Source organism: Limanda limanda, chromosome 14 (genome assembly GCF_963576545.1).
Source record: "Limanda limanda chromosome 14, fLimLim1.1, whole genome shotgun sequence".
NCBI classification, from domain to species: domain Eukaryota; kingdom Metazoa; phylum Chordata; class Actinopteri; order Pleuronectiformes; family Pleuronectidae; genus Limanda; species Limanda limanda.
The window spans coordinates 16691235-16706726 of record NC_083649.1 but is presented as its reverse complement, the minus strand read 5'-3'; the positions used below and the strand labels follow the sequence as shown (position 1 = coordinate 16706726).

The 15492-nt window shown below is 39.9% G+C and overlaps 3 protein-coding genes across 3 annotated transcripts; 1 reads left to right on the top strand and 2 right to left on the bottom strand.

Moving 5' to 3' along the window:
- Window positions 1-458: 458 nt before the first annotated feature.
- Window positions 459-3638, bottom strand: sat2b (spermidine/spermine N1-acetyltransferase family member 2b). Its single transcript, XM_061085754.1, has 6 exons — window positions 3335-3638; window positions 3166-3217; window positions 2524-2607; window positions 2155-2256; window positions 1825-1865; window positions 459-1645 (listed from the first exon to the last, which is right to left on the bottom strand). The coding sequence occupies exons 1-6, from the start codon at window positions 3395-3397 to the stop codon at window positions 1466-1468; spliced, it is 522 nt and encodes a 173-aa protein (XP_060941737.1). The 5' UTR covers window positions 3398-3638; the 3' UTR covers window positions 459-1465.
- Window positions 3639-4954: 1316 nt separating this feature from the next.
- On the bottom strand, window positions 4955-10836 carry taf6 (TAF6 RNA polymerase II, TATA box binding protein (TBP)-associated factor). The gene is made up of 15 exons (XM_061085821.1): window positions 10646-10836; window positions 9405-9562; window positions 9164-9250; window positions 8872-9025; window positions 8708-8764; window positions 8503-8622; window positions 8244-8365; window positions 7963-8040; window positions 7752-7853; window positions 7484-7666; window positions 7175-7249; window positions 6961-7086; window positions 6683-6856; window positions 6023-6214; window positions 4955-5524 (listed from the first exon to the last, which is right to left on the bottom strand). Exons 2-15 carry the CDS (start codon window positions 9558-9560, stop codon window positions 5234-5236), a joined length of 1917 nt encoding a protein of 638 aa, XP_060941804.1. The 5' UTR covers window positions 9561-9562; window positions 10646-10836; the 3' UTR covers window positions 4955-5233.
- Window positions 10837-11113: 277 nt separating this feature from the next.
- mrps31 (mitochondrial ribosomal protein S31) lies at window positions 11114-14236 on the top strand. Its single transcript, XM_061085980.1, has 7 exons — window positions 11114-11265; window positions 11918-12397; window positions 12524-12676; window positions 12823-12966; window positions 13061-13134; window positions 13395-13535; window positions 13636-14236. Exons 1-7 carry the CDS (start codon window positions 11159-11161, stop codon window positions 13869-13871), a joined length of 1335 nt encoding a protein of 444 aa, XP_060941963.1. The 5' UTR covers window positions 11114-11158; the 3' UTR covers window positions 13872-14236.
- The last annotated feature ends 1256 nt before the right edge of the window (window positions 14237-15492 follow it).

The following is a 15492-nucleotide window of genomic DNA, read 5'->3' as shown; positions in this document are numbered from 1 at the left end:
ATAAAACTCAACCAAAGTGGCACTAAGAAAGTAATATGGGATAGTGCACATGGTGTTGAATTAATATGATGGAAAAAAAATAGTAATATTACAATTATTGCACTTGAATAGTTATATTACAAACAGCAAACATACAATTAAGTATTTAGATTCCAAATTTCAGAAAGATACTTCCTGTACTTTTTACATAACTTTATTTACCCATTCAAACTGATATCATAAACACAGTGAGTATAACTCACAATACAGGTTTTAGTATAAACTAGCAGCATACGTTAAAATGTTTGAATTAATGCCAGTTAAAAGGCTACATCCATGTTAATTGGTATGGCCCGGGTATGATAATAAACAAAAGTGAGTGCTTTTACTTTGGATTTCAGGTGCATTTAGCTACCTCTAGCTTGAGCAACATTCTCAATACAAAAATATCTAAATAACAATTACTACAAAATCCATCATTCCAATGTTCCCACATTACCTTAAAATGTACTTTATTACAGATTACAGAATACATACCCATTGACATAATTTGTAAGGTATACTATTAGATTAGTACAGCGAGTGACATATTTTCAATACTTTGAATTACTTCAACATTGTCACATATCATTGGTACATTGGCATTACAACTAATCCTTTAAATATTGCGCTGATTAATGCAGTTTTAATTCTCGTTTTTCCCACAAATGGGTAAAAAAGATACAAATAATGATGTTAATCTGCAATACCTTATAGAGTGAGGAAGCCAGCTCAGATACCAAAAGATTAGCGCACACACGGTTGTTTAAAAATTCCTAGAAATTAAGATATTGGATAGAAATAACAAGTCAAAACAAGAACGCCTGCCGTATCAGGGACTGCACATGTTTCAGTTTGGGATCCTTGCAACCGAGATTTAACGTTCTGAACCCGCTAGAAAATTTTCCGAATCTGCTGAGCTCTGATCTTAAGATCTCATTTGAAAGTACAAGTAAAAACATAATCTCAAAGTTCATTTCTGTCAGTTTAGATTTAGTTTCATTTGGTTCTGTACAAACATCAGGGTTGACGACTGAGACCGACTTATGATCAGTGGAGAAATACATATATTATTCAATTCTTTCCAACACAGAGAACTAGAATAGCACTTAATACAGGCTGCACCAAATTATAAACGCTCATAGATATTACTTCCCTAAGTATTTCTATTTTTATCATCAAGGTGTCTGTAATATTTCTGGAGAAATTGACAAAAGTGTGGAACAATTCATTATCGATATGGAAAGTGAAAATAAAATCCTGGATCCGCCCACTTAATCGATCTGCTCTAAAGGTTCATGATCTCTTTCTTGGCACAACCCCCTTCCACCAAGTTTCAAAAGAATTCTGTTGAGACTTTTTTGTGTAATCCTGCTAGAAGATTAAAATAACAAAATGAAGAATAACCTCCTAGCTGGATCCACTGTAGATCTTCCTTGTAGAACAACTAATCTTTAGGTGCACTTTCTGCTAAATCGTCGAACTCCTGTCCTTCAAAACGAATAAAGTGCCAGCCGTCCTTCTCAGTGATGTCCCGAGCTCCTTTAGCAGTATAGAACTCTCGAGCAGGAGTATTCCAGTCCAACACGGAAAACTGCAACCGCACGCACAGATTCTTTTTCCCCATCTGAGCAAACAAAACAGTCATTTATATAACCATGCATCTCTACCTCTCTACCATACAGCTGATGGTTTTACTGGTCTTTACTTGAACAGGGTTTTTTTGCTTAAAAATACCTTTTATATGCGATAAGACTGCAACTAGTATTCCTGCAAATTTAGGCCTGAAATCCTAAACTTTCTTACCTCTGCAACTTTGCTCATTAGACCCTTGCCAATACCCTTTCCTGCAAAACAAATATTGACAAAATAAAATATCAGGTAAAGAGGTAAATTGGTGTATGTACAAGAAGGCCCTAGAATACTAGGAGGTCAGTCAGTCTGCATGGACAATAAAGATTTTATGGAAAGCAAATAATGCTGCACACAGTTATACAATGCAGCAGCAGAGCAAAACACCAAGTAAATGATCTCTTATGTTGTTATGAGAAGTATAACAACTTTTTGGGTTCAATACGAAACTGGAAACAATGCATATAAGCAAACATACAAGAATATTACAAATATAACATATACCTCTGAATTCTTCCATCACATACAGGTCTTCCATATACATCGCCCGACCCTTCCATGTACTGAAGGTGTAAAAGTAAAGGGCGTAGCCGACAACTCTGAATCCTATAAGGTCAGAGAACACAAGCAGCGAAAAGACAAACAGGAAGGATAACAACAAAATAAAAAGTGTGTTGTGAGTGCAGAGTGGGGCTGTACAAAACGAGAGGAGGAACTACATTGACACTGTTGATAAGTGACACAGTCATGATTTGGTGGTTATTTGGTCATTAGCTAAACGTCGAGAGCAAAGACATTTTATGATCTGCGTAAGATGCATATTCAGCTGATGAGGAAGACAACAATAAAAATAGTCCTTGATCCACACTTTACCCTCTTTGGATTTATGCTCCTCAGGAACTTCGGCAACGAGAAATTCAAAAAAGGGATTCTGGCAGAACCCGTCCCTCTCCAGTTCTACAGGAAAACAAAACGGGTAATTTACCCTGTGTGAACCCACACAACCACATCTTCACTGATTTATTCCCCCATGTTAATTATTACCGAAGTCTGATCCTAACGTCTTGATACTCTTTAATATCTAATCTCACACTGTTCATACAATGCATACACTGTCAGTTACAAAGCAAGAAATCAACAAAAACAGCTCCACTTGCATTGACTGCCAACAACTCTTTTTGCAGCAGATATTGATCATTAAAAGCAGGGAAAACACACTGGAATGGTAATGATACTGAGACGATAGCGAAGAATACATTATTTTTTATTTAGTAGAACATACAACGGATATTCTCCATCTTGTCCTATGTTCTAAAATGGGATGTGTATTTAGATTATATAACCCATGCTTTTGTTCCTGTGAGGACGAGTGTTAGGTAACAGTTGGATTGAACCATGAACCTAATCAAAGTATCTACAGTTTATATAGCGTTTATATACAGTTTATATAGTTATACAGTTCAGACATATGACAACATATGTTTAAAAACATGAATGCAAATGTTTTAGACTCACCTTCATGGGACGTCTTTACCTCATCCAGCTTCTTTTCAAAAACAGCCAGCTCCTGCAGAAGGAGAACAACAGTCACATGTGAACTTCAGTGGTGAAAATGGACATCACAGGTTTTCACTCAGACTCAGTGGAACAAACTTTTTCTCCTTCTGGTTTGTAACACACTCACCTTTATCATCCTCGACATGTCTTTGCAGTCATCTTTGGTCCCAGTGCGGATTTTGAAATCCATGTCCACAGCAGAGAAACGAGAGAGTGAGACTCGAGTCTGTGAGCTAACGGACTCGCACCTGCTCTGCTTCTCAGACGCGGCTCGACCCAAACGATACAAAGTGGTTCAGCTTCTCTCTGCTGTGCCCGCGCATGGAAGGAAACAGCTGCCTCAACACAAGGTTCCTGCCGAGACGATTCTGCAAACTTTTTTTTTGTGGGGAACTACAGACACACGTTACTTTGATTCACTCGTTAGTTGTACGTCACAATCCTGCGACAATGACGTCAAGGCAAGTCATCGTGGACAAAATACGTCACTCGTCAGTCACGTCACGTAAAAAAATGCGTGAGATGCAGGACTCACGCCACTTTTTACGCACCCTAGAAACCACTTTTAGATTCACTAGATCCTGATTTTTATTTTTACCAAAATTATACCAAATTGTACACACTTATAAATACCAGTCCGCTAAACTCACCATCTCTATCAACATCCATGCACTATATGATAAATCATAGAAAATGAATTAAGATAGATAGAAACTTAAGTTCCTTAAGATATAATAAATTATGAATTAATTCAAGCACAAAATTTATGATTTCCTGTCACTCTAGGCGAGATTTCCAGTTGGCGACGCCCAACATACACACGCAAACTGTCATGCATCCACAATAACTTTTGGACTTTATACAGATGCACACACAGGCAGACAAAATTGTAAGCTATAAAAAACAATAAAAATATATAACAAAAAATATTCCTGCGCAGGATGTGCGCAATGGGCTTCTGCGCAGGATGTGCGCGTGAAGTTTATTTTTCATTTAAATGTTTTTTAATTTAATTTAATTATTTTTTTTTTTTTTTATATAATTGATTTGAAATGGTTATGGTTCATTTTAGTTTTTAAATGTACATATTATTAGATATTGTGCAACGAATAGGTGGTTGAAGTCCTGCCAAACTTCCCCATGAGTTCGGACCCAGCTCCTGTGTCCACTGGTGTCCTGGTTCCACCCATGGCAGCGTAGTGGCGTGGGGCTGGCTCATCCCTGCGGCCCAGGGAGCGCATGACTCCACGCTGGTTCAGGGGTAAATGATGCTGGTCTTCACAGGTGACTGACCTACTCAGCCTCCTCTCTTCTGAGATCAGTTTCCTCCTCAGATGATGTCACTGGATGTTCCTATTCAACGCTGTCTCCTCTCGTCCTTTTTATGATCCTGACCCCCCCCCCCCCCCCCTCAGCTCGGTCAACAAAAAACTGTTAATTATTTTCAAGCGGTTTTGAGGAAAACAAAGGCACAGTGATTAATGAAGCATCTAAACTAGTCAGACATTTCATCAGAAGATCAATGTTTGATAGACATCAAAGGGATTCTCTGCATGCTCGTTGGTCAACATGACACATCGAGGGTATTTGTTGTTTTGACTTACTTCAGATATTTGTATTATTAACACTCACTAAACCAAAACAAGCAGGGGATGACGAACATTACTAATAACAGATATTATAATATTCTGTATTCTAGGAAACATGTTTCTTAAAAATTCAGATAAAAAACAATCGGATGAAGGAGTTCATACAAAATCTGATTTATTTTAGAGTAAAAAAAGAACATGATACCAATTTGAATATAAGCTGAAACATTACAGATCTCACAGACTGACTTTAGTTTTCATTGGGCATTAACATATTTACAATGTCTGGTCACATTTTCTCTTTCTTCAGTCAAGAGTTCAGATTTTCCCCTTCATACCCCTCCAGAGTTTACCCCTTTTAAAGTTCAGCCCACAGTGACCTCCTTGTGTGTTCAGCTGCACCGACATGGTCAAAATCTCCAATACCTAAACAAGTCTCAGTGTGGTGACTGCGTGCTCGCTCCGGGAGACTCGGACCGCTCCATCTTCATCCCAGCGTCTAGTAGGGTTGAGGAAATTGAGGTTGGGAGCACGGTGCTCTTGGGTTCCAAAGAGGAAGAGGCAGATGAGGGCAAAGATACCACGATGTACTTCTGCAGAGGTCGTGAAGCTGTCAGTCCTGGGCCGCTGCCAGACTCCAGTTTTACTAAAGGCTGCAAGGCAGAGGAGGCACTGGGAACAGTGCTGGTTATCGATGAGGCTGACTGGGACGAGCTGAGGGTGATGACCTGAATGGGACAACAAAGAGAGATGTAAATCCATACTTTGGATTTTAAAGAGAGGGGGTTCAGGAAGTCCCGTCAAGTTAAAATTTGAGACCTGAGAGCTCACAGCGATTTCTGTTAATACGAAATAAAACTATACATTTCAAACGTCTGCTTTCAATAGATACCTCGGTCAAGGCGGTTATGTTTTTGTCCAAGTTATCAGCATTCAGAAAAAGCTACTGGACGCATGAGATTTGATGCAGTTTGAAAGAATTTAAGGGAACTGTAGAGCCTTGGCGGAGGTATGCACATTACTGCTTGCTATTCTAGTTTTAATTCATGCTCCTGAAATATACTAAATACCTGCCATTATAAAACCACAGCTGTTCTGTTGATGTAGCAATTGTCCTACATTTTCATCTTGTCATCTTATCTTTGTGGGCACCTGAATCAACCCTGTGGGGACGACCTGCAGCATTGACATTTACATTAGCGTAAAACTGAGAAGATTCAAAGTACCTGCTGAGTTGAGGTGGCGCCTCCACTGGTTGTCATGACGATATACTTTGTTGCCGGCGGTGATGGCTGCGATGGGGTCCCCGGCCGAGGGGACATCAGGGTGAGGGAGCTGGGAACCTTGATGATGCTGGGAGTGCGAGATCCAGTCGAGCCACCCATCCCGCTTTGTGAGACAGACAGAGTGGGACGAGGCTGCACAGAAAAGAAAACACAATTAACTACTAAACAACTTGTACTGACGCCTAAATGATATGTTATGAAATCCCATGATTGGTTTATGATTCTAAAAGACAAATTGTTAACCCTTACAAAAACAAACGCCTCAGCTGGATTGAAGGGTTTTGATAAGGAGAGGCGTGTTTTATTTGGCCACGACTCAAACGTGTGGCTTACGTGTGGCATGAGTGAGTGTGACAGAATGCTATAGAATTGGTTTTCCTCTAAACTCTGTATCTCCTCCAAAAATACTATAAATGTTCAGTTCCACTCTACATCAGGGTCTTCTTACAACTCTTCAAACCAAACCAGGTTGTGCTCTCATTCTTTGTGTATGTTTGGCTATTCTGCAGGAAATTCACAACTGGCCTTTATTAAACATCTTCTACACCATTTCACCTTCATTCATATTTGTTTAGAATTTCATTATGTATTGAAATGTACCTGTGTGATTGTTAATGTGGTTCTGTTGACTTGTTGAGCTTGCAGTGCTGCTTGAGTCCTGGCTTTCATCACGTGGGAGCAAAGCATTGGTCCGAGGTAACCGTAGTCCACCCGATACTGCTCCACCATGTCGGGCTGAGGTCTGATCTTGGCAATAACACTTGCACAGTGTTTCTGCAAAAACAAAACAAAATGTTTTAGATTAAGTGAAATGTGACAGTTTGGGTTTCAAAGTTTATCCGTGAGACGGTGTCTAATTGCAGAGCTTCCTTTATTACCAGTAAAAGGCTTTGAACATGGTCAGCTCCGATCTTATCAATGTTGGAGACAACTGGTCCTTCCATCACCGCTTTGATGCGAGCCCCCTCTATAGTAAGCCGAGGAAGAATCAACGTCTTTATCACCTACGGGGGACGAAATCAGGATGTTAGTGCCGATCAAAAAACAGAAAGAAAATGATAAGAGACTGAGGGAAAACAGAATCACACTCACATCAGCTCCCAGTTCTGCAAGTCCAGCGATGCAGCCATAGCGTGTTGTCCACTGAGTTTTTTCATCCAACCAACTCTGGGGAAACACATTAGTATACTTTAGTCTGTGGTTTGTTGTGTTTTTCAAACAGAGCTGTTTAAGTTAAGGGTGACATTTAACAAAACAAACAGTATCTGCAGCAAAAGAAAAAACCTGAGTATTTGTTCATCACTGAATCAATCATTAACATTTAAAATAATTTTAGATGAAACATTAATGCTTTGCGCTATTAATAATAGTTGCCTTTACCATAATATTTTGGTGACCCACCTTAGTAAAAGTCTTAGTGATGCGGGACTGGATGTTGTTGGTCGTGGTACTGAAGGTTTTACAGCTTTGGGCCATGAGACGAGCGGCGAAGTCTCGTAGAGCCCAGTGGTTGTCAACATCAGGTCGCAAACACAGCTGCTTACTCACAATACACGTCACCACAGCTGGGATGAGCTCGTGCAGCTGAAAATAAAGATAGAAAAAAAATTATTAGAATAAAAGTGCACAATGTGATGACACAAAAAACGTTTTTGTTTTCTTCACTCACGTATTTCTCCAAATAAAGGGTGGGGTTGTCCATTAGAGCTTTGACCATCCGCATTAGATAAATCAGCAGAGCCAAGTTGTTTTGCACAACGTTTACACGTACCTTTAGGGAGAGAAGGAAGTCAGTGCTTTTGGTAGAGATATGACTGGATCATTTGTGCATAGTGAGTAGTGTTTCAGAACAGTAGAAAAAAGTTGCAGAAGATGCTCACTCCTTCAGAAATGAATGTGCTGAATCTTGGAAGCATCTGATACAGTCCAGGATCTGTAGCAATACTCTGAAGAGCTTCCTGTATGAAACAAGAGGAAAATGAATCAAAATTAAGATGGGAAATAAGGTTAGAAAAAATATTCACATTTGTCAAAATTCTGTAATTTCACCGACAACTTTTTAGCTGCACAGGTTTGCCATTACCAAAATGAGAAAACGTATATATTATCACCCAGCTTGTACAAAATAAACAACTTATAATAACACTCAGGCGGGACTTACAGCTCTTTTAGCTTCACAGGAGCCAACACATGCTTCTGTGATCTCCTTGTAGTAGAGCTGCTGCTCCACAGACAGTTCATGAGTGCTGCGTGGCTTCAACCTTATTGAGCCCTTGTCTTTTCCTGAAAGACACAAACATGGAATGAGGAAAGAAAAAAAAAACATAAAGAAAGACAAAGGGAAGTCGGAAGTAATGTGGGTCGACGAGAGAAGAAAACTGAATAAAAAGTTTAATTTGAATACAAAACGAAATACTGACCTTTGCCATCAGCAGATGTTGCTCCCTGACCCTTGCCTTGAATCGAAGCATCATCCTCCTGCCCAGGTTTGACGACTTTGAGAGGTTCTGTCGATTCAGTCTTTTGTTGTTCTTTTGATGCTGGAATGTAGTAAATAAAAGCTGATGCTAAATTTGTCCTATTTTTTTTGTGTTTTAAAAAAAGAACATTTAAAACAGTATTAACCTGGTGGTGGATTTTCTGGAATAGAAGGCTGCACCCCCTCAATACTTAACCAGTGAGCTATGGATCAACAGAAAAGTGATGTGTGAGCACACAAAGCACACAAAGCATACAGTCTAAACAAGACAATACAACAGATTGGCGAGTAATACTGATTATCTGGGTACCTTTGAGAGACACATCTAGTGGAACTCTGGGGAGTGGTGTGTTTATAATGTCACTGAGGTCGACTTCCTTTTCCTCATAGAAATGAAGCTCTCTTCCACCACCACTTGCAAAGCGAAAAGGGATAAACTCTTGCGACTGGAACCCATACAGAGGCTATAACAGAGAGGGATTTATTTAGACTGCAGAAATTAAACATAGAGCAGAACACTCCTGTTTTTCTATCAAATAACCTCAAAGAAGTGAGCAGTGCAAACGGTCTTCTGTGAGTCATATACAAAAACTGTCTCTTACCTCTACATTTTTCAGTTTGAGAGCATTATCTATGTCACTGGTGGTTAATTTACGTCTCTTCCCATGATGCATGAATTTGAGAGCATCCTATGTAGAATGTAGAAAAGAAGAACACCACAAAGAATTCAAAAGTTAAACTCACATATCAGATAAAACACAAACCATGACATTCAAGAATGTGGTTTCTGAACAATTTACAGACCCAAAAACAAAAATAATTTTTCAATCATTAACAATTTACCTGTGCAATTTCTTTTATTCTGTAGCTGACCTCCTCACTTAATGCGACACAGCTCTCCTCTTGCAACTGGCCCACCCCGACAGACTCTGCTATGGCCTTCATGGACTCTGTCGGCACCACGACCGTACACTGCTTCTGCCGTCGTTCCTCTGCCATGACTAAAAAAAAAGGCACACGTGTCAATCTCAACATACTGACAAATGGTAACAGAACGGGTATCCTGATCCTGATATGGGAATTTCCAAGACTGAACCAAGTAGTTTCAGCAATTATTTAAGCAGAAATGTCAAATATTTGCTTTAGATGTGAGGATTCACTCTTCTTTGTCACATGTTTCAGTAGCCTGAGTAACTTTGGATTTTGGACTGATGGTCAAATGAAACAAGGCACTTGAATACGTTACTTACATCTGACGTAAAATAAAAGCTGTCATTTTATACACAAAACACTTCATATATTAAAATAAAACATATTGGCATATTAACTGATAATCAACTCTTCATGACTCCTCCATGTAGATACTCAATAAATTATTTTTCAAAAATATGATACAGGTAGGTTATGTATCTGCCTAGAGCAGGAAATGTCAGAAACTCAAGTTGTCATGCATGAAGGGCACTGGTGAGAGAAGGAGGAGGTCAATCACAAAACAGAACCTCAGCTATCGCTAGCTGAGGTTGTGGGACCCGGACACAGAGTGAGCTATTGTGGGGAAATTACACGAGATCTCCTCTTGTGTGCCAGGTGACGTGTAGGAAACTAAAACACACAGCGTTCAACTTGGTTTTGAGGTTCGGTGAGACTATGAATGACTAATTTTGAAAGTGTTGCATCTGAACTTCCCATGAATACATATGCGGAGTGACAAGTGTAAGTTCTGCAGTCAGCTCGGTAAACCCAGATCCCAGTCCCCCTGGAACAGTGTTGAACAACAACAATAAACGAGCAGTTTTAAGTGTTTTTGTAGATACTTCACGTGTGTAAACAAACACACTGAGCTGCAGAGAAAGCGCGTTAACCACTCTGACGGAATAACAACACAAAGCTACACGCAAATCACCAGCTCTACAAAAGTAGATGCACTCACACGCAACATCTTCACGTCGGCCATAATTTTGGGCTTTGATCACTGGGCTTCTGGCGACCGCACATGATTCTAAAATGAACTTACAGTGGAATACAGTCGCTCTGCGTTAGCTTGCATGCTAACAACTTAGCTTCCGCTGACGTTTTTTTTGTACCTGAGCGAAGTTGTCCCTCTCCTTTCTGAGTTCAACCTGGAACCGAGACGAGTAAAAACAGTCACTTGTGCGATTTGCAGCAGTGGAAGTTCCGTAAAGCTGATTCTTCTCTGTGAATATCCATCTCTAAACAGAAAGAGGAAACTTATTCACGGTTTGAAGCTGGCGACCGTTCGTGAATAAGCGCTTGTATCGCGTCGCCATTTTGAATCACGTACCGGTTGAGGCATCGCGAGACTACAGATGCGGACTCGTAACCGCCTTAAGTTCATCAAACAGTTAACTCTGTAAAAATGAATTAACGGCACGTGTTTTTTATAACAAAAAAACTAGGTTAAATTGAATTGTTTCACTCTATTTGTTATATCTAACTTCCACCCCCGAGGAAAGTACCGAGCCTTTTGAAAGAGGGACAGCGGAACCATTGTCATCCTCGGGTTTGCGGAGGACAGTTAAGGCTGTAGCATCAAAGGCAAATGTCAGGAGCGTGGAAGGACACTTCAGGAATCGAACATGTACAGATATTTAGTTCGGACTGTGCTCGCTGCTCGAAGCTCTTCAGTGGGTGTGTGCGAGCGGAGTGGGTTTCCAGCTAAATGCGACAAGGCTGCGATATTCAGGTGAGTCTGACACGATCACACACACACACACACATACATTATTATTATTAAATCGTGCTTATGGCTGCTACTTACTCACCAGTGCCTGTTTAAGAGAGAGACAACAGATGACAGTGGAGAGTAAACTGTAAAACAAGGGCAGGACATTTTCAATGACATTTCTCAGTTGCAGGTCGTTTCCATGGTAACCCGGATGTGAAAAAAACTGCTGTTGATATTCATGCGGCTTTACGTTTTACACATTTTACAAAAAAACAACAACGCTTAAGACCTTTTGTATGAAATTGTTCACGTTCAGGTTTACAGCTGCTTGTGTGTTGCTGCTGGCTTCACTCACCGATGAGTTTGTAATGGGGGGGGGGGGGGGGGGATCCTAACAGCAAATAGGCAGAGTAGGATAATGAAATTTCCCCATGTCAATTAAAAACGCAGAGGTTAATGATGTGTAGGTTATATGTTGCTTAACATAATATGAAAGTATCAAGTGTTGTTATTAATATTATATACGGAAGAAATTCAGTTTGTGAAGAATCCCTTTCGGAACTTTCCCCACCTCAATCATAATTGTCATGTTTTCATCTTGAATATTTCAATATGATCAATGTTATTTCTGACACTTGTGATGATATACTGTGTTTTGCTCTTGTCATAGGATCGGAACTGGAGGTGGAGTCAAAACCCTCAGCACAAGTTCAGTCAGGCTCTGTGAAAAGAAAGACGATGTTGTCCTCTCTAATCAGGATGAGAAAGCAGATGCAGACCCAACAGAAGCCCCAGCTTTGGCTCAGCAGAAAGTTGAAGAGGATAGAGAAGTCATCAATATGGCGGAACAAAGGGATGAGCCAGCAGTGTTAAACACAGATGATGGAAGCACCATGCAGCAGCAGCTGGATGAGAAGATTAAACAGGACGTGGCAAAGCCAGAGGAAGTAATGACTGATGCAGCTAAGACTGGGAAGGAGAGTCTCCTTGACCTTCTCGGTGCCATGAAGGTGGAAGTTACCAATAAGAGGAGGCTCAAAAGCTTGAAAGCGCAGAAAAATTATGAGTCCACCCCCAGATCAAATCCAGCCACAATGGAAAGCACCATCAGTATGTTTCAGAAGGCTACAGAGGAGGCCTCATCACAGAGGTAAAAGAGGGGCTTGACTTGTTGTGTCTGAGTTATTTATTTTAGATTCTTCTTCTTTGGATGAAATCAGAAGCTGTCGTCCCACTTCACCCACTGATTCCAGCATCACGCTCTGTGTTTTTTCAGTGAGACCCTGGATCCTGAACTGCTTTCAGCTGCGTCTGCTGCAGCGTCCACTCTGCCGAACCACAGCCAGGCCGAGTCTGAGCTGCTGAAGCAGCTGAGGCAGCATGAGGCTATCACCGAGGCTCAGAAGAAAGGGGACTTGAGCAACTTAGGGTATGTGCACTGGAGTCCAGCGTACATACATTTCCACTATGGGACTGTTGATTGAATGAATATTTGAATGGAGAACAGGATTTCTACCTGGATAAAGAAAAGCCTTCTTCTTATTTGATAAACATTTATAATACTTTTTTTCACAGAGTAATTATCGCTGACATGAAGGTTGGAAAGAATCAGAACCGTCAGGATTCTCGTCCGGCCAATCAGATCCAGTTTGATGAAGATGGGCGAGGATACACGCATGAGAGAGGAGTCACTGCTGAGCTGGATAGTGTTCGGAGAAGGTAAATATCATTATCACATCATTTATCACATCTTGAAGTTTTGTGATGGATTGTGTTTAATGCTTGTTTTTATCATGTTAATGTTCTTCTGGAGGAGCCTGTTCAGAGGGAAAAGATTTAACTTCTTCTCACCCACTACTGACAAATCTGGAGAGGAATCGGCAGTTGGTAATAATATATTTATTACTAACTATCTGCCTACAGTGGATGATTTATTGTTTTATTTGTCTACATTTTTTTTGTAGTCCTTTTGAAATATTTCTGCAGTGTGTTATCCAACATTTATTGATTTTGTTGCACTGTTTTCATTTGTTCTTTAGAATGAAGTCTCTTCTGAGTCTTTTGTTGATGCTTATTGTCATGGGATGTTGTCATGAAGTTTGTCTTTAAAATACATTTCATGTCACTTTGGCAAAATCTTTTTTCAGCACGGCCAACTTTGTGGGACATGGAATTTGCTCTTAGCTTGTCTCTAACAGTCAACCATATGCCCCGAAATGGGCTTGAGGAAATGATCCAGTGGACCAAAGATGGGAAATTGTGGCAGTACCCAGTCAACAATGAAGCTGGTGAGTAATAAATGGTGTATTTATGTTTAATATGTATAGATAGAAAAAATGAAGTTAGTCCGAGGGCTTCACTGAAGGTGTGCTCTTGCTCTTATGTCAGGCCTGGAGGAGGAAGCTAGTGTCCCATTCCACGAGCATGTCTTCTTAGATGAACACTTGAAGGAGGGCTTCCCCCGTCAGGGACCCGTGCGTCACTTCATGGAGCTCGTGGTGGCCGGTCTCTCCAGAAACCCCTACCTGACCGTCCTACAGAAGAGGGAACACATCTCCTGGTTCAGAGACTACTTCCACCAAAAAGAGGATGTCCTCAAGGAGGCTGAAGTTTACCTCAACTAAAGCTTGGACTATTCAATATTTTTTTCAACATGAATGCAAGAACTATTTCCCAAGCAGGCTCTTTATCTCCCCCCACTAACTTCACTCGAACAGTTTAACAAATTCCAGTAGAAACCTGGTTTTGATTTCTTGACTCTTTCAGCAGGCTTGTTAGAGTGGACTGGTATAACATCTGTGTCACAGTGTCAACCATTGTACAGTAACTGTTTCTCAAATGGTGATCAGACCATAGAACCACTCTTAAATAATTTCACTATTGACCTGACACATGATGGAGGAAAACTGTTATGGAAGAAATTGAAATGTTGCTGATGATGAAGTGCTTGTACAAAGTATGCAAACTATATAAAGCAGCCAAGATACAGCACATGGATTTTCTCCAATTTAATTTGCCCACATCTACCACTGATCATGTGTTCACACTGTATTTACATAGGCCAATATTAATTCACAGCAGCTAACAGATTTTACTTAGCCACTCTTTGTGGTGATATATTAAAACTTTCAGCATCTGGGATACCAAACTTGCTACAGAAGTAATTGTCAGCAGTCTGTCAATGTAGCACTTTTTGTATTAGTGATATGTGATCATACTTCTTTATTTTAAAAGTTATTAGAAAAGCTGTAGTTTTGGATAAAGTTCTGTTTACAGACAAGAGTGCATAAAAAAACAATAGACTATTAGCTAGTTGGGTTGATAAGGATCTTCACATTCAAAGAAAATAGGATTCCTGAAAAATATTTTTCTATTCTTTGAGTGTCAGAGGTAATGCAAACAGCTGGGACCATGATTGATGGTGTTTTTCCAGGCAGGCTGTGAAAAAAAGTTGTGTGTGTACAGCATCTAGGACGTCAGATCGGGGGTTACAGTACAAGCATTATTAGACCTTGAACCGTGTGCCCTTTGCAGGGGAAGTGCTTTTAAAGTTAAAAACAAGTTAACAATGTACCACGCGGATTCCTCCTGGTCTAAAAACACCCTCAGTGAACTATTGTCTGAGAAAGCGTGGAAACGGAGAGCTCGTCATTTTAAAGTGCCTCATTTCCACAGTTTGTTCACTTTTCCTTAAACACAGTTGGGATTGGCATGATAAGATGTTGGCAACACTTCTTTACTGGTATGCGTGCGGAGTGTGAACAGGACAAGAATTGTGTTTGTGTGGCGAGACACCTGGTTATGCTCAGAAATGTCTGTTTTGCAAAAGATCCACTAGATGGCACTACTAACGGCTACGGTGCCATAACTGGTAAGGATGTTTGATAAGTTTCTTTTTTTATATAAGTATGACTTTTAAATCAAATAGAAAATGTTTTAATTATAAATTTAATTTTATAAATACTTAAATAATAGTTAAGGGACTTTTTTCAAAGGCATTAATAGAGTTAATCAGTTTTGTGGATTTCTTATAAAGTATCCAATCATTTATTTACACTTATGTATGAAAATAAATATGTAATAAAATGAAAGTTAACTATAAGTAAACTGTTCAAAAGCAAATCACATTTTTGATCCTCCATTATGTTTCAAAATATATTTTACAACAACATATTATATATAGACTTCATAGAATGGAGCACACCATGCAGACAACGACAAGACAAGGAGTTGTATGAAATAATA